This window comes from Indicator indicator, chromosome 13 (assembly GCF_027791375.1).
Source record: "Indicator indicator isolate 239-I01 chromosome 13, UM_Iind_1.1, whole genome shotgun sequence".
Taxonomy (NCBI): Eukaryota; Metazoa; Chordata; class Aves; order Piciformes; family Indicatoridae; genus Indicator; species Indicator indicator.
In genome coordinates, this window is record NC_072022.1 from 23,444,671 (window position 1) to 23,464,751 (window position 20,081).

Here is a 20,081-nt window from a genome sequence, read left to right on the forward strand (position 1 = left end):
GCATAGTTATATTAAAAAAAAATATTTGAGTTAAATATGTCGAGGTCTCAGAATTGTTTGAATTCCTCTTTGCTTAATTAATCCAAATATTTAAATTAGCTTATTCATGTAATTTGGTGTTTCAGCCAGAATCCCACTGAATCCCACTGACAGTCACATAAAATTATTATTTGCAGACTGCTTATGTAGCTCCCTTTTGAAACCTGCAACTAAAATTAAGATGTAATCCCTTCACATAAAACACCTTTAAGAAATTGTGGTCTCTTAATTAGCCAAGCAATTACCCCATTCTTCAACTGCCCATGAAATCTCATGCAGTAGACATCAGGCTGATGATCTTTGTTTTTATCATAGAATCATAGAATTGTCAGGGTTAAAAGGGACCTCAAGGATCATCCAGTTCCAACCCCCTGCCATGGGCAGGGACACCTCACACTAGATCAGATTGCTCAGAGCCACATCCAGCCTGGCCTTAAAAACCTCCAGGGATGGGGCTTCCACCACCTCCCTGGGCAACCTGTTCTAGTGAGTATTGGTAATACTCAGTCTAGAACATTCATATAAAGTACATTTCATCTTAAACTTCATCCCTACATTCCCAGAAATTTAGAGAAAAAGAATTTTGGAAGCTGCAGTGATTAGCAAGCATCCAATATTTTATTTTAGACAAGTCACATACTTACAGCAGAGAAAGTAAACACTGTGGGATGCTTTTGCCTAACTCAGTGTGCCATTTCTTCACAGTTCTGTATAAAATATAGTCCTTGTGGCATTCATGGAAGGCTGAAGGATCTAATGTAAAAATTTATTCCTTAAATGGAAAATAGCTGGTTTTGTTTTGTTTGTTTGCTTCTGGATTTTTTTCTATTTGTCTGTTTTGTTGGCTTTGTTTTGCTTTGTTATTGCTGTTGTTTTGATTAATTTTTTTTTTATGGAGATAGGACTTCAAACACTAACAGATTAGTAAAAGGCTACCAACCTATCAGAAAAGTATTTTTGAGAAATACAGCACCTAAAACTTAAAATGCCATCTTGATATATCCATAACACCTGAAGACACACACACATATATATAACATTATAAATAATTTTCCAAAAATAGAAGCCTTTTTTAAAAATCTGAAAAGAAGGTATTTTGCACTCTATTTTTTTTACACAGAATAAAACAGATCCTTTCCCATGTGGAAATTACCACCTAATTACTGGACAGGAGAAGTGGATAAAACATTGCTAAGAATCAATTTGACTGATTACCATTTTACTAACTTAGTTGAACAACTGCCAAGCAAGATCGGGCTTAAATGGTATTTAATTTAAGATAACAGTTTGAGAAGTGTTTAGCACTAAATACTTCAGAGGCAAGTTAAAGACACATCAGAAAAACCTAACAAGCTTGGCAAATTTATGGAAAACACATCTAGAAAGCATACTTTATGACACTGAAATTGAACTCAGAATCACAGAATATATCTGGTTGGAAGAGACCTTGAAGATCATCCAGTCCAACCTCCAACACAGCACTGAAGGTTCAACACTAACCACGTCCTTAAGCGCCGTGTCCACATTGCACTTGAACACCTCCAGGGATGCTGACTCCACCACTGCCCTGGGCAGACCATTCCAGTGTTTGAGAACCCATTCAGTGTGGAAGTATTTCCTAATATTAATACAGCCTAAACTTCCCATGGCACAGCTTGAAACTTTCTTCTAGTCATAGAATCAGTCAGGGTTGGAAGGGAACACAAGGATCAGCCAGCTCCAGCCCCCCTGCCATGGACAGGGACACCTCACACTACATCAGGCTGCCCAGAGCCTCATCCAGCCTGGCCTTAAACACCTCCAGGGATGGGGCCTCAACCACCTCCCTAGACGACCCATTCCAGGCTCTCACCACTCTCATGGGGAAGAACTTCGTCCTCACATCCAGTCTGAATCTCCCCACTTCCAGCTTTATTCCATTCCCCCCAGTCCTATCACTACCTGATAGCCTAAAAAGTCCCTCCCCAGCTTTCTTGTAGCCCCCTTCAGATACTGGAAGGCCACAATAAGGTCACCTCAGAGCCTTCTCTTCTCCAGACTGAACAGCCCCAACTCCTTCAGTCTGTCCTCATAGGAGAGGTGCTCCAGCCCTCTGATCATCCTTGTGGCCCTTCTCTGGACACCTTCCAGCATGTCCATAGCCCTCTTGTAATAGGGGCTCCAGAACTGGATGCAGTACTCCAGGTAGGGTCTCACCAGAGCTGAGTAGAGGGGGAGAATCACCTCCCTTGACCTGCTGGCCACACTTCTCTTGATGCAGCCCAGGCTCTGGTTGGCTTTCTGGGCTGCAAGTGCACATTGACAGCTCATGTTGAGCTTCTTGTCCAATAGACCCCCAAATCCCTCTCCTCAGGACTGCTTTCCAGCCAGTCACTGCCCAGCCTGTATTTGTGCTTGGGATTGCCTCGACCCAGATGCAGGACCTTGCACTTGATCTTGTGGAACCTCATGAGGTTGGCTTGTGCCCACCTCTCCAGCCTGTCCAGGTCCCTCTGGATCGATCCCTTCCCTCCAGCCTGTCTGCTGCACCACACAGCTTGGTGTCATCAGCAAACTTGCTGAGGGTGCACTCAATGCCACTGTCCATGTCACCAACAAACATGCTGAACAAGACTGGTCCCAGGACTGAGCCCTGAGGGACTCCACTTGTCCCTGGCCTCCACTGGGACACGGAGCCATTGACAGCCACTCTTTGGGTGCAGCCATCAAGCCAGTTCTTTATCCAAGTCCTGTTGCTTGTCACGAAGGAGAAGAGGCTGGCTCCCTCTCTGTTCCAACCTCCCTTCAGGTAGTTGTACTGGCCCATTATGCATGCCACTTTAAACTATTTTTCTGATTTACTATGTACCTTATATTATTTTCAGTTTGTTTTCAATACTAAAAAAATTAATCAACCTCAGAAACAACAATAAGGTCATTATTTTAAAACCCAAGTGCACTTACAACCAGCATAATTAGAGAATATTCTGAGTGTAGACTAGTTACAAAGGTGTAGCTAAGCACTGAATTTGACTGACTTACTTTAGATAGCATTTATTTTAGTAAGAGTAATAGTTTCCCTCTATGTCATGTTACACCTGGCAAATATAAAGGCTTACATGCAAACTGGGAAACAGTCTGGAAAGATCAAATCAGGAAAAGAAAAATGTTTTTTTTTTGCTGAAGAATAAAAAATATGTTACTTGAAAGCTGTCCAAAGGTGAAAAAGTTGTAGGGCATGCAAGTATGGTAAAACTCAGCTGTTAAAGAGTCATGCTTTCCAACCTCTTACTACACCCTGGAGTTTTGTTTTGTTTTGTTTTTTTCAATTAAATTGAACCTGGTTACTTGCTAAAAACATTTGATGTGCATTTGTGAGGTTAGCATGCTTAAACAAAACAACTTACACCTATACTTCTCTGAAACCAAGATCATCAAGAAGATAACCATGTAACCATATCAATCAAATGTGAAAGAAAAATATTTTACTTCCAACCTCTGTTGCCAGTTGCTGAAGAGAAGGGGATGCCACAGGGTGTAAAGTTGAGTTGCCTCTGACTGGATTATGGAGGCTAATGTAAGCCACGACGTTTCTTTGAAGAACTCTTCTGAGATCCTACGATGCAAGCAGAGCAATGGTTATTACTATGCATCACCATCATCAAGCTTTTGTCCTCTGTGATTTTCTGAGTGTTCCTTTACTACTACTTTTTACAATACGCTGTTAAGAACTTCAAAGGATATCTTAATGTTATTTCTCTCTATAGCAGAAGTTATAATTCCATTTCACACATCATCTCAACAAAACGCAAACAGGCCTGGGAGGGATTAAAAATTACTACACTGGTAAGGTCAGAAATGAAAACATTACATACTGTGAAACAACGTGATGGCCTTTTAAACTCATGCCTGACAGAAGACAAACTTCAAAAGCAATCATTATCAACAGTTAAATGCACTAAAATTCTTAGAGACCAAATTCAGATTTGAATTGCATAACATACCCAAGTGCTTCGTTTTACTATGGTTTAGACTACAAAAATAGTATGTATAAACTGTTTCAATTATTATCTCCTTTTAAGAGAGATCCCCTTTGCCTTCTCAGTAATGAGCTGCTCTTTGCATGAAGTGGCTCTTTATTTTGAACAGAAGGGGTGTAACGCAATTACATCTGATGTAAAGCTGACTTGAAGTGGAACTAACCAAATTTTGCTTCCAGCCTGGATCTTTTCAATTTGATTTTTTCACCCCTTCTTGTTTTTGAAGGATAATCATATTGGAAGTATGAAACTCGCAATGAGAGCTAGTTGCTTCTCACACATGATAAAAAGCAATTAACTCTTCATTTTATCTACTGCTTAAATTCAACAGCTATGAACCTCTCTGCTAGCTATTCCTATATCCACTGTAATCATATATGATCAACAATACCCTGATGTGGTATTGTCTTTCAATAAGCTGGTCTGCTGAAGGTAAGAGCCCAAGGAATTGTCTGTGTCAGATTGTACCTAACTCTTTAGTACAAACATGCAAGAAGAGAATAAGCACTAGCCATGGGGACACTGAAATGTTGGCATCGTTAAGGTAAACCACAGTATGGTTCTCTTCCAAGCAGTGTGCTCTTAATTCAGTTTTTCCCTCACTGAGCCTCTCAATTAACTATTGAAATCTGTTGAACTCTCAAATAAAATTAAAAGACCTCTAACCTATTCCTGGGCCTAGGTCTTTTCTGGGGATTGCTCCCCCCCCAACCTCCACCAAACTCTGGCAATGCTCTCTTTTACAGTTCTCTGATGAATTAGGGAGGGGAATGAGCTCACTGAGATGCTATGCAAACAACTTGCCATCTCATTATTAGACAGGCTGTGTTCCACAGGAACTGCCTCTACAGATGTTTTCACCGAGTACATGAATGTACACAGATATTGCAGAACCCAGACAGATGTCACAGAACAGTTAATCAACTGTGATTTCTATGGGGCAATCTCATATCATTTTCATGCTTTCAAGGAAGTAATAATTAGTGCAATGAGTCCTGCTAAAATTATTTTACCTCTGCCCATTCATATGAACCAATGTTCCCAAATGGCGTTCCTCCCCATGAGCAGAAAACAATGGTCCGGTCAGGTCTCCAGCCTCTCTTAACCTTCAGCATCAAGGCTTGGATAAGTGCTGTGATGACTGCAGTGCTACTGGCCCATTCTTGTCCACCATAAGTATTCAAGCCACTGTGATGACTACCAACGATGACATATCTGTCTGAAATGTGGGGAGAAAAGACAGACAAGAGAATCTCATTTCCTCTGGATAGGAACATTAAAAGAATTTAAAATCACCTAAAAGATGAACTGTATTAGTAGTCTGTAGTATCAATAACAGAATATGATGCTGTCAACAAAAAATTACAACATCGTGTGTAAGACAAAATAACAAAATAACACATAAAACTGTGAATACTATTTCAAAAACAAACCAGTAAATAAATAAGTTAATCCCTGTGCCCTTGCCTTCATTGTTTGCTTATTACTCTCCCTTCTTATAAATCTGATACATACTATTTTTACAGCCAGGACTTTGTCACACAGATAATTTAATAAAGTTCCATGCTCACATTAGAGTGTTATGGAAAAAAAGCACAAATGAAAAAGCAGGAAACTCTATCTTCAATACAGATTAGTGTCAAAAAAAAAAAAAAAAGAAAAAAAAGAAAAACAGAAAAAAAAAAAAAAGGTAGTATGATCAGGAACAGAGAAAATACACAAAGTATTAGCACTCCCTCACCTGGAAGACCGTGTTCTGTGCTCACCACCCTATCTCAAAAAAGACATTGCAGAAACAGCAGTTGAGAAGCTGGTAACCAGAACGGTTAGATATCAGCACTTAGACTTCCATGTAAGGAGACATTGAAAAGACCTGGACTGCAGGTTTAGAAAGGAGACATGACAGAGGGATAGAGATAATGAATGATATAGAAATGGTAAGTCAGACCTAGCAACTTTGATGACCCTGCAAGAATGCATTGTATAAAATGGGAAGTAAGAATTTTCAACTTGAAATAAGGAACATGCTTATGCTTATCCAGATAAAAAAAAAAGAAACAAAACCAAAAACAAACAAAACCAAAAAACCCAACCCACAATATATATAATATATAGTCCCAATACTAGCTTGCAAGTGTAAAGAACTTTACTTTATTCCAAAATGATGATGGGATATGAAACATGCATGACCAGTGGGACCAACGTGCATCCAGAGTTATGCTGAATGACTTCTTAAACTACATGAGACAAATTCACCACCAAAGCCTCTTTGGAGGATTGCTTACTGGCTGTGTTCTGATATTTAGTAAAATTTCTTTCTAATCCAGACCTAGACTTTTAAAGGTGCTATTTCCATATTTCAGGAAAGTGAACAGAAGAATAGTTATCAAGGGATGCCGGATCCAAAACAATCTCTGGGTGTCATTTGAGTTCCAAAATGGTCTAAAAGTCTTTGTTTTCTTTCTTTATCCAAGGAAATTCTCTCTTCAATGGTGTCAGAACACTGGAATATAGCAATATACAGGTGGCAAAATGCCCACATTTTATAGTTGCTTATAAAAAATCAAATATCTGCTTAGTATTTCTTGAACTGACTGCTACCTAGAAACAACTTTATTATCAATATCAACACACTTTGGTTATTAAACCACTCTCTGTCAAACCAGACTTCTATCAGTTTTGTTCAACAAAATGGGATGCTGTTTTGTAAGGAGTCAAAAAATACTTCACAAATAGGAGATCTGTTATGAACCCATAAAACAACATCTTTAATCAGCTGCTTGGGGGTGTATAGGTATGTAAGTAAAATGTCTTTCTAAAAGCAAATATTTAAAAGCTAAGTGTACATAATAATTCAATATGAATAAATGCAATCTAAATCATATAATTTTCCAATTTGTGCTGCATAATGACACATGTAATTACAGGTTAGAGTGACAGTGAAAACCTGTAGGATTTTCATCTCACTTAATTTTAGGCCTTTAGAGGCTTCTAGGCAATTAGAGGAAGTGCCACTAAGCCAGGGTGATCAGACAGGATCAATATTTGCTTTGCATCATAACCTCTGGTCAGTCTGTCTGTGATCAGCATATGTGAAGGGGAGTGGAAAGAGACCTTAAATAAAACAGTGTAGAACATTTGGATGGAAAAGAAAGTTACAAGCAGCAACTTACTATAGGAGATGCCAGCTGAATGAACAGGGGTAAAACATACAGCTGGTGCCTCCTTTAAAATTCTTCATCTTTGCACATCTCTCCCTCTTGAACAGAGGCAATACCCTGAAGCAAATGACTACAGGAAAAGCATAAGAGAAAGGATGGTCATGCTTACAGAGGCAGCAGCTGTCCTTTCTCATAATCATTTGCTGAACCATGTAAAGAAAGAGATCATATGGTAAGAACGTAGAGAAAGAAAGAACTAGAGAAAAAATTTCCACCAGATACTTTTGAAAGTGGCAAGATGAGATAGCTCTTAGGGTAGTGATGGGCTGGACAAGAGGGATTTATCATTAAAAAACACTGACTTCATGCTGTCTTCTCTTGTTACGCATCCCATTTTCAACCATATCCAATAAAGCTACAAAATGATTGTTAAGGTTTTCAGGTTTTGAAAGGGTACCAACTAACACATTTCGTCTGCCCTTTAATCTTTTAACATTGTTGCTTCTCAAATCAAATGTCTAATAAGATCACCATTATATAGATGTGTTTCTATGTGTGTGTGTTAGGAGGCCTTTAAGCAAAAGCAAAAAAAAACCCCACAACACCCTCAGTGATGCTCTGCAGTCTGTCCTTACACACTAAAAAGAAATGTTGCTCTTTTTTTTTCATCATTTCTGGGAACACAAAGGTGAATATTTCAGGTGTATGAAACTAGCAACACACCCCCAAAATGACAGAGAATGAAAACACTGAATATTCAAATCAGTTGAGGGAGCATGGGTATAGCATCAACCAGAAGAGTAGAGAAACAAATGATTCTGTACAAAACTGATTCTGTACAAAATGTTATCCATGGTGCATTACATGGTTAACTTGTGCCTACATTAGAAGCCAGCTGCTTCAGCCCTTGCTCAGCAACACATTTACAGAACCAACTGTTAGCATCTTGGCAGTGCTATTGACTTCACTTTAACATACATCCTTAAATCCTTAAAGTATGCAAGAACATACCTTTCTTCATAATATTGGGATAACAATGCAATAATAAGATGAAAGATTCAAATACAGAGAAGACAAAATTTATTACAGATAAACTAATGTATGCTTTTAAATATCTCTCTTGCTTTTGTTTCACAATTCAGTAGACAGTATGTCTAAACATGGCAGTTTCTACCTTTCAAGTTCTTTGACAGCTATTTGCAAAACAGCACTAGTAGACTAGTAAGTTTGAATTCCTGAAGGAAATTAAATTCTTGATTGAAATTAAATTCACTGCACCAATTGTTTTCTATGCTGTTTAAAATAAATAAAAAAATACTCTGGTATCAGCACACACGAAACAGAGCCACCAGTTCTCTAACAGGAATAAATTCAAAATTCTTCACCCCTTACAAGCACTTAAAATATGAAATGACTGGCCCACCTTCTAAGGGTCTGTAGATAAATATGCAGCCTTTCTTCTGAACTTAATAAGGAAGCCTTAATCAAGACAAATGTGACAATGTTTTGATGATGATTCAATCTATACATTAAGAATTGAACTGAGTCTACCACATTTTGAACTACATAAGTAACCAGCAGTAGTGTTCCTTCATCTTGCAGAAATCTTTCAACTTTTAGGCAAATTCACTTGCAGGCAGAATAAGCAATAAATGACCTTCATTCCTATGATGCCCTGATTATGGTATTATCTACATACAGCACCAAAGGAGGGAGGGGGCTTGTGGTTTATGTCACAGTTATATGTATTGTGCAAACTATTGTCTAATTCTTACCCACACTGAACAGCAATTATTATTCATAGACCTGTATAAAACTAACTTAGTCACTGTTGTAACACAAAGTAAGGCTGCAGGAAGTGTGATTAAGAACTTAGTCACAGATTTTGCACAGTATAATCACATTTGATATAAGATTCTTAACTAAGTCAGAGACCGTGCTGCCCTACACTTTGGTCTCAGTGAGGCACTTGAATTATGTAAGGATGTTCTGGAGTTGAAGCACAGACTTTTAGTTATCTCAAAATTCTGCTAAAATTCGAACAAACCAAAACAAAGCCACACACACCCCTACCCCCCCTTCTCTAAATTAGTATGCACAGCTTGAATTGTAATTCAAGTAATACAATACAGTCCACTATAAAATTTAAACTACAAACATAGTTGCTTGGTATAAAATACTAAAGGTCTTTATGGTCTACATGTAATTAGTGCTAGTTGTGTAAAAATATCTGCCCTTAAGTTCACTCTCTACTTAACTCTTATGTTTTATAATAAAACAACAAAATGACTACAAAGGTTCTCTCCTTCCTCTGTATTAGCAAATTATCTGATAAAATGGATTCCTGATCCCAATTATGACTTTCAGCCATCATGAAACAAATAATTGATACAGATGACAAAGGGCTACTTACCAGGCAATATAGATCCTTTTAAATATCCAACAACATTAGAAATTGTCTTGTAAGTTGTGACTGACTGAATATTCAGACTGATTATTTTTTTGTCTGTTAAAAGATAAAAAGGAAGACCAAGAAAATGTTAAACTTCTTCATCCAACCAAGAAATCTAGAGATATAAATTGCCTGCCCATTAAAGAAGTGAAAATAAAGGAAAAAGAAAAAAAAAAAAACACCAAAGAAAATAGAAGGTACCAACGAGGAATATGAGATTAAAACATGAAACCATTACATTATTTTCTTAGCCACATTTAGATCTCGAAAAAGATCTATACTTGTTGAGTTAAAAAGATCCTTCAGTTCACCCAATAAAAGCTGCCGGAATACAACAGGAAAAGAAAAAAAAATTAAAACCAATAGGATTTACATAATTCTAGGATAATGAAATTTGTCTTAATCTTTATAGGCTTTTCCCACTTGATACTTTGCTCAGGTCAATCTTTTGATAACATTCACAAAATCTTACTTTGTTTATACTACACTATTCTTCTGGAGAAAAATCCCCTATGGTAAAACAGGTGGAAGAAGTTTGACCTCAGTCTGGCCTTTGGTGATATCCTTATGAACTTATGCCAACAGAAGCCAGCTTTTATTGGCTTAGCTGGTATCAACTGATGCAAATGGTGTGTTGTGAAAGCAGAAAAATTCCAAAACCTGTTGAACTGTAAGGGATTTGCCAGGATTGCTATACCAGTTGAGACTGTAGCACAGGATAAAGTCAGATAAAAGTGAATCATAGAATCCTAGAATGGTTTGGAAGGGACTTTAAAGATCATAGAATCATGGAATTGTTAGGATTGGAAGGGACCTCAAGGGTCATCTAGTTCCAACCCCCCTGCCATGGGCAGGGACACCTCACACTAGATCAGGTTGCTCAGAGCCACATCCAGCCTGGACTTAAAAACCTCCAGGAATGAGGCTTCTAACACCTCCCTGAGCAACCTGTTCCACGGTCTCACCACCCTCATGGTGTAAAACTTCTTCCTAACACCCAATCTGAATCTCCCCACTTCTACTTTTCCTCCATTCCCCCTAGTCCTATCGCTACCTGAAGACCATTTAGTTCCAACTCCCCTGCCACAGGCAGGGACACCTCCTTCTACACCAGGTTGCTCAAGGCCTCGTCCAACCCGACTTTGAACATTTTCAGGCTTGGAGCTTGCACATCTTTGAGCAACCTGTTCCAGTGCCTCACCACCCTCATGGGGAAGAATTTCCTCCTAATGTCTAATATAAGTCTAGCTTCTTCCAGTCTGAAGTCATGACCCATCGATCCTGTCACTACATGCCTTTATACAAAGTCCCTCTTCAGCTCCAAGCCCCCTTTAAATACTGGACGGCTTCTAGAAGGTCTTCCTGGAGCCTTCTCTTCTCTAGGCCAAACAATCTCAGCTCTCAGCCTATCTTCACAGGAGAGTGTCAGATATAAAATAGCTTCAAAAACATTTTAACTGTCCTTTCTTGAGAATTACTCTCACTCCCACTGTCCCCCAGACTAACTTCTTCAGTCTGCAGCAATGGAAACGAAACAATTAACTACAAGGAGCTGCTTTAAAATGTTTCGTTTGCATTATAATAGGCTGTGTTAACATTCATCTCATCTGAAAGGTCATAACTTCTATCTGAGAAAAGTGAAAATGTCTTACACTGCTCTGACTTAAATGCTAGCAATTGTCTGATGATAAGCACTGTCTCATCCTAGACCTTCAGGGAGGTTCTCTTATACCCAACTGTACTGCACTACCCTCGTGACAGACCTCCTTCAATGCCCATATCCTAACTGTCACAGACCAAAATTAAATTATTCTGTGGATTGTTTTGCTCTTTCTCTCCCAGGCTATTATCCTCCCACAAATGTTCTTCTAACAGTTTGTTTCCTGGCTTTGTTTCCTGAGACATGTGGAGTATGTAAAGTGAGGAGTTTACTGCAACATGGAAAATAAAAACAATCCATCTCTACAATATTGCTCTTCAAGGCTCATTTCCTAAAGCTTCATCTGGGGTTTTTTGGGGGTTTGTTGGCTTGTTTTGTTTTTTTTTTTAATGTACTATTAATATTCATTCTACTTTTTGCTCAGACAAAGCCTGCTATTATCAATGGCTGTGCCCTCTATGTGACAACTCTGGTTTTGCTAGAACTCAACAGTAAAGAAAATGCAGGTCAAGCACAGTTAATTAAAAATAAACCCCACCACACGACTTTGCAATAATCAATCACAGCACGTTAATACGTTGATCTGTCATGCATATGTTGGGGTTTGAGTCAGAATTAACTTTGCTCTTCTGATACAAATTGCTGTAAGGTTTATTAACTGCCTGTGATGATGAATTGCGTTTGTTCTATGAAACTGCAGATGTTAGTCTAGAAAGTCTTACAAATATTTAGTTCTTTTCCTTTTCTAACGTCATGACTTGGTAACCCAAGCCAACCCTGGCAGCAGGGGAGGTCATGCTAAGATTAAAAAATTCCCTTGGAGTAAATTAAAGTGAACTGACACCAAATGGCTGATGAGTTTGGGTTATTAGAGCTGGTGAAAACTCCTGGTAATGAACTAGAGCAGAGGGAAAATGAGAAGTATAAAAAAAGAGAGGAAAAAAGAGCGAGCGAGAGAGTTACAAAGAAAAAGAAAGATACCACCACCCTTGATTCCCACAAAGTTTCCCAGGCAGAGTCCAAGGTCTTGATGGTTGGTGTACATTCCAGCAATCTTCTGTGGTAAATGCAACTGGAAGTTGTGGTCCTTCTAAACCCTTTTGGCAGGGGGGTTGCTCTCTCCAAGTCAAGAAGAGAGGCGTGCATGAGTTCGGTGTGCACGGAAGGGTGTTACTGACCTTTCAGGGTGTTGTTGCAGTGGATTTAAAACAAGGAAAGAAGGAATTCCCTCCTCCACAGAAATTATTTCTTTTCATTGTTAAGCCATTCTACCAGGCCAGCAGCTCTCTTCTAGAGCTATTAATTCTATCAAGACCACTGCTGTGTCTATTCAGACCAGGTAACCACATCACTCCTTTGAGAAAAATAGAGTAATTAGGGGCTACCAGCCCTGCCCTGCCACATGCATTACGTTGAGACAATAGAGTCCTTGGGCTCTCATATCCAACCCTGCCAATACTCTAAGGCAGGCCCCATTTCAGGCAAAAAGACAACTATTTATTTTGAAGACAACAGAGAACTGTTTTAACTATACTTAACTCTTTTTCCTCAATCAACACCACCTACCCAGCCTTCAACTAAATATAAAGAAACAGAAAAATAACTTCTGGAAATACACATATTCTGGAATCAGATATTTGAGTTAATAGTCATGTAACACAGTAGTCAGCTTAAAGTGACTTGGGCTTAAAGGCTTAGTGCACCAGATGAAAAGACTGAAAGTACTCTTCGGAGTACACAGCAGAAGGGAAATTTAATCCCCTTTAAACAGTTCTGACAACAAACCTCTCTTCCTAATGCTGTATTTTAAAGAGTTCTGACAACTTTCTCTCTTTTTTTCTGTATTCTCTGGAAAACCATGAGGAGATTTGAGCTTAACATTACTACATTACTATTATTAACTTTGAGAATATGTAATCCAAAAAGCTACTTCTAAAAGAGAACAGAAAAGCACTTGTCAATATTTATTTATTCTCAATATTTATTAACTTGAAATCTGTAAGTTGTCTCATACCAAATGACTATCTTCCCCTCTCACAATTACATAGGATCCAATGACTCAACTGTTAAGTTCTCAAGCACATATCACCAAACTTTTCAGGCATCGCTGAGGCTTTTTTTTTTTTTAATAATGAAAGTGACAATTTTCATGAAGTTCTTTGCCCCAAGACCTGAGGCCTTAAAGTAATATCAAATAACATAGAACATGATACAGGTAGAAGTAGCTGCACTCAATGTAGAATAATTTATTTACATGTTAACAACCAAATGTGGCAGGCATTTCTTATATACTGTTGACGCTATTGCATGGAGTAATATGGATTGCTATGGAATATTTGTAAGATCCTGGTAAGTACACTGATATAAGTAGTACATATTAAAACATAAAGAACATATCACAGACTCAAAGAATGTTAGGGGTTGGAAGGGACCTTGAAAGATCATCTAGTCCATCTCCCCCGCCAGAGCAGGATCACCCATACCAGGTCACACAAGAACACATCCAGGCAGGTTTTGAATATCTCCACAGAGGGAGACTCCACAACATCCCTGGGCAGCCTGTTACAGTGTTCCATCACCCTCAGTGAAAATATTTTTCCTCATGTTTCCATGGAACGTCCTGTGCCTCAAATTCCACCCTTTGCCCCTTGTCCTGTCATTGGGCATCACCAACAAGAGCTTGACTCCATCCTCCTGGCATTCACGCTTTACATCTTTATAAATATTAATGAGGTCACCCCTCAGTCTCCTCTTCTCCAAGCTGAAGAGCCCCAGCTCCCTCAGTCTCTCCTCGTAAGGAAGATGTTCCACTCCCTTCACCATCATTGTGGCTCTGCGCTTGACTCTTTCAAGCAGTTCCCTGAGGTCCTTCTTGAACTGAGGAGCCCAGAACTGGACACAATATTCCAGATGTAGCCTCACCAGGGCAGAGTAGAGGGGGAAGGAGAACCTTTCTTGACCTGGTAACCACACCCTTTCTAATACACCCCAGAATGGCACTGGCTTTTTTGGCCACAAGAGCACGTTGCTGGCTCATAGTCAAACCTTTCATCTACTAGGACCTCCAGGTTCTTTTCCCCCTCATTGCTCTCCAACAAGTCAGCCGCCTTCATATCATGTAATTTAATTCCCTATTCTTGCACAGTTTTGAGAAATTCTTTACCTGCTTTGCAACAATCCAAACCAAAGCATCACACAGGAAAATAATGGCACAGAACAGATTTCTTGATAATTTACAGTTCTGGTAGGAAAACATTTGAAGTGTCAGGTAGGAGTAGAGAGAAGGTATACAGAAAAATGATTCACACTGTTTATGCTTAATTCTTTTCATGATCTTCTGTTTAAAAGGAGATTAGAATTGAAAGCAAACACAAAAAGAAGATCCAGGGATGTTAGTATAAATGTTTGTAAGTTTCCATATACAGTATGCCTGTGTTACATCTGACTTCCCTATTTAACATGAACTACTTTGAAATGCCAGTAAGCAATAGGTGCAGAACATCATTCTGTTTCTACTGTTATATACAACTAATTCAAATTTGGTAGATAAAATAACATGCACTGCCACAAAATATGTTGGCATCCTTCTCTGTGTTTTCTTGAATTTATGTGCAGCACAGTGTAAATACCTAGAAATTATGGGATTGCTTGCATATTGATATTGTAGTGTGTGATGGCACAGTCAGAGTTTATTAACTAGGACATTCTTTCCTCTTTCTGACAGGCAGAAAAATACAAAAGAGAAACATCACAAGGCTGTAGCTTAATAGGAGAATATATACATATCCTGCCTTTAATAACTACAGCAGAAAGCTGAGAATCTTTGAGCATCTGGATCTGTTATTCACACAGTGTTTGTTATCATTCCAGTTACTTAACTTCATGCTTTACTATTTTATAAGTTAAAATATATATGGGGGAAAAAAAAAAAAAAGAAAAGAAACAACCCCAAAACCCAATGTCTACTTCACAGCAAAAGGCATTAAGAGTTCCTAAAAAATGGGATCTTTTCCTGTGTATGCTAAGTCTCTGATATTTTCTGAAATAATACTCCCTCAGTGATCATGGTTAATCTAGATAAAGAGAGAAACAGGGTTAGCACATGAACATCAATCAACTGAAGAAACTTAAAAGCCTTGCATTAGAGGTCCTGTAATTTGAGTTAGACTGCTCAGGAACACTAGGGCAGAACTGTCTGTCCAGCTCTTATCTGTAAGAGTGTCTAGCAATCTGTATGTGGAGAAGAACATGAGAATAGGATGAGTGCATAATATTTCTAAGACATTATTGTGTCCTCCAGTGACTTGAAAGTTACTTAGGCAAGGAGAGAGGGGGGAATGAGGTAGGGACTATGTGTGTTTAAACTCTTTTGATTGTTTGGGGGTTTTTTACCCCTCAGTGAATCTGGCAGTAGTCCTTTTTGACTCTGTCAGTTTTTAGCATGCACAATATACTGTAGCTGAAAAGGAAGGAGGGAGAGGGACCTACATTAATAGTCATTCATGAGTAATGATATCCTTTCATCACAAATCTCTATCTCCATTGGTGACTCCTCTCTTCACTGTTAAAAACAAACTTAATTTTACTTATTGTTTCCCATAATTAAATCTCCTATAATTAAACAGCTACTTAGCCATGTGAACAGAACACATTTCCTCGTATACTATGCTATTTTTCTTAAGTTCTGGAGAGAACCTCAGTTGAAAAACCTTTCAGACAATATCCCCTTGACTCCCTAGTTCCAAGTCTGGCAACTCAAATTCCTCAGGGTTCCATTCATCCTCCAAAAAATACAGCACCATGTTTTATTTGGTATTTGGTTGCTTGAGGTACCATACAAGAACAGGAGCTATTTAATCATGCAAGTGGATCTGTGAAATCCTTGGGTCTGCCCTTCTGCAACAGACAGCTAGAGATTATCACTAGTGAAATCCTCAATCTTTCTTATCTCTTGTCTCAGGTGAGCATGAAAACTGTCAGTTAAAGCCAAAGAGAAAAAATACATATATATTTCTAGTGTTCTGAACAACCAGACTTCCAGGCTACCAGACTTTCCATTTAACACCAAAGCATATAGTCATTACTCATGAAAAACACTTTGTAAATTAAATTCCACTAGACAGATTAAATACTCAAGAGATTCATTGAAAAGGGATGGCTTGCACCTAACTGAAATCTACCAATAGGCACGTAACTGTAACAAATAACAAGGAAAGTTTCCTGTATCACAGCAGGACTTTCTTCATTTACGTTTATAGGAGTGCTTTAGTTTTACACCAATCTTCAGTGTTTTAGCAAATACCCTAGTAATATTCTGTCAAAAAAGAAAGTTTCAGAAGAGTAGAGCTTCTCTATAAAACTTCACTCTTAAATTCCTTTTAATTACCCAGTTTCGGGAAAAAGATCATGGGAGCACAGAATTTCAGAATAATGAGGATTAACAACGATGCACCGAAGTAAACAAAAAGCAATCTAATTACCAACTTCAACAAACACAAAACTAATATAACTAACTTCAATTCCCACTATTTGCTTTGTAGGTTTTAAGCATTCAATATGTCTCCCATGTTTCTCTCCATATCCTCCCACTCCCTCCATCGCTTTATGTCTCCTGAAAACTGCAAGGCTAAGGGAAAATAGTGGCAATGTGAGAAAACTATATATAAATGTTTAATCATTACTGATGAATCTGCTGTTCAGCTTTTTGAATCATACTGATGAGAGAATGATGACCATTTTATTCTAATGAATTTTAAGCCAACCAATCATCTGAATTGCTCATCCACCTCTTTTGACAGATAAGTGATGGGTTCTACGTCAGAAGTCAAATCTCTCTTAAGCTTCTTCAGATCAACAGGAAGACTGCAAATGCAGCCTTCACTGTTCTCATATGCATTGCTCTGTTCAGCATTTTCTCTTTATCATAATAAGTTATACAAGATTTTTTTTTCATGAGGCCAGTCTTTTATCTCTTCCATTAGGGCTGCTACTGAGCACTTCAGCACACCATATGCTCCAGCACATCCATAGCTTCACCATTATTTCAAGGCAAAATATATCACATAATGTATTACAGAATTATGCAAGGCTTCTTATTATAGACCTCAGTTGCTCAATGAATTAAGAATTAAAAACAAAACAAAACAAAACAAAACAAAACAAAACTCTAAATCCCATGTGGATTACTGTGCTTCAGAAGCTTTACAAGAAATCAGACACAAGCTGTTGTGTTCACCCAGAGTAAGCTGGACATGAACTGGCTCTTACTAGACTGCTAGCTTGGAATATTCTCTTTCCAGAAATTTTCCACCACCCAGAATTCCTGCCTTCTCAGGGAAATAAAATAGACATGTCACACCTGTCACAGCAAAAAAAGCAGAGTAAGCTGTCCTGCAGCCTCCACACAAAGCTTTTTGAGAAACAGAGTGAGTGCAGCCTTTCATCTTTCTAAAATGAGCATCATTTGCAGCCCAAATTCATGCTTTTCTCTGAACGCTTCAGCTATTGAGAATTCCTATAATACTAGCAAGCCTTACACATCCTACCTGTAATGGCTAAGCACTTGTTCCTCCCAAATGACCTTTCCCCATTTCTATAGTCTGTCTACTGATTGTGGGGAAGACAGCTCATTTTTAAAATATCTAGTCAGCCAGGTATGGAAAGCAATAGTCCTGCCTAACCACAACATCTTCAGCCATGAAGCATGTGGCCTTTCTGCCTTTTTAGTATGTATAAACATAAAAGCTAACACAAGTCATAAAATCAATCAACCTTTTTTATGACTACTTGTATTATATTCCTATTCCGCAACAACTTCCCAAAAAGCAAGAAACAAGTGTTACAGTACATGTGACAGTACAATGGCTACCCTTAAAATTTACTTTTAGTGTTAGGATCACCATATTTAACAAAGGATACAGTGGCTGAATTAATTACACTTCATCACTACCCAAAGACCACTGCTTCAAATCAAATAAATTAAATGGTGTTCTGCTAAAATATATAATTTTTCTGCCTTTTGTTTTTTTTTCCCCCTCTGGTGAAAGATAGACTAGGACAAAACAAAGATTAAGAAATAATTACTTTTTAAACATGTATCTCATCAAGTATGTCATCTGGAAGGTGTTTCTTCTTCCTTCATTGAAATGTTGTTCAGCATCTTTGCTGGAAGACCGTATATGGGAGGGAGACTTTTCCCCCCCAAATCAACAGTAAGTTTATTCAAGCAGTAATCTGTATGACTTTTCCATCACCATTATCTCTGAACATATACTCTGAATGCACTCTTCCATTACATCTAGCTCTACTCAAGGTATTTTTCTTTTTTTTTGGTGATGACCATTTTCCTGGCAAAACTTGCAGGAAAAGGTGCCTGAAAAGTTCAGACAACAATCCATAGTTTATTCTATAGCAGATACAAATTAAGTAACATAGAAAAACGTATCACAATTTAGTATTATAGTCTTATTATGCCAGAGGCAGAAAAAAAGACACAGAATAACTTTAATACAGCTACTGGTGCCTTAATATTAAAATCATATTCTTAGCTGTACAAGAAGACCTAAAAAACCCCATCCTGCAGCACTTAGAGAATCTCCCTAGTGATGGTATCCAGACAGGAAGCTTTAAGTTAAATATTAAGAATTAAGAGGTTAAATATTAAATATTAAGAGGTTAATGCCTTCTACTAAGAGACATTTTTTTGTTAGACAAAACTTTAATCTCAGATTTTGGGAGCATAATTTTTAGGTTGTTCATAGCCTCTTCTAGAAAGCAGCTAAGCAAAACATTCATCATCAGCTAAATCTCTCAGTTACAGAGTTACAGAAAATGGATTTGGGGGTCCTTGAAGAACATTTCATAGAAGAAAAGAGCATTACCTGTAGTTGGCATTTGGAAGGGTATACACCTGTCTTTTTGGACAGTGTCCTCAGGTAAGGAAAGGATTTTTTTGGCAAGCACTGCAGAAATTGGTTGTACCAACAGCGTTGTGAGGTTCAGTCCATTTTGTCTGTAGCTTCCACCTTACAAAAGAGAAAGAGAATCACAATTTGATAAGTAAGAATTAGAAGAGTATCTTCTGCATTAACCAAATTAAAAAAAAAAAAAAGTATCTACAAAATGCAGCCCTGAACAACTGATTTAGATAAGCAGCTGTTATTTTGTACTTATCTTACTGATAAACTGAATTCCCTTCTAGAACATGTGCCACAAAATTACACAAACGTATTGTAGTATTTGAGGAACAGTTCCACAAGGAAGAAACAGTCAGCATCCAAGCAGTTATTAGATAGTGTGTGACTTAAACACAACAAATAAAATTGGTGTGTAGTTAAAGAAATCAGTGAAAACAAAACAAAAAAAGAATTACTGATCAGCAATAACTTTCAAACTGGTTCAAAACATGTCATTTAGAAAAAGTTTTGCCCTGTTGAAATTGGGCAGGGTTGAGACTCCCTCAAAGTTGTTACTTCAGTAAATTGATGGTAAAAAACTGTCTGTTCAAGCTTTCAGAGTCTATTTCCGGATTCAAAAATAATCCTAAAATGTCCATCAGAAATGTGTACCTGAGACACTACTTTCTGTCTGTTGTTTGGCAATCTGCAGACCGAATTACTGCAGCAGTAACGCTCAAAGTCTAGCAGACACAAAGTATCTCTCGCCATTAACCCACAACTTCAGCTTCACACCTGAATGCACTGTGATAGCTACACTTCTGAGAACAACTTACAAGAGAAAACCTCTCACAT

At 38.1% G+C, this 20,081-nt stretch overlaps 1 protein-coding gene across 1 annotated transcript in view; it reads right to left on the reverse strand.

Annotated features, from left to right (window-relative positions):
* NAALADL2 (N-acetylated alpha-linked acidic dipeptidase like 2) overlaps window positions 1-20,081 on the reverse strand; it is a 287,262-nt gene that overhangs the window by 122,614 nt on the left and 144,567 nt on the right. The window contains exons 6-9 of the mRNA XM_054385754.1: window positions 19,212-19,355; window positions 9,633-9,725; window positions 5,072-5,277; window positions 3,515-3,634 (exon numbers count right to left, since the gene is read on the reverse strand). Of these exons, the coding sequence (XP_054241729.1) occupies window positions 3,515-3,634; window positions 5,072-5,277; window positions 9,633-9,725; window positions 19,212-19,355 (563 nt within the window). The remainder of the gene's footprint in view (window positions 1-3,514; window positions 3,635-5,071; window positions 5,278-9,632; window positions 9,726-19,211; window positions 19,356-20,081) is intronic.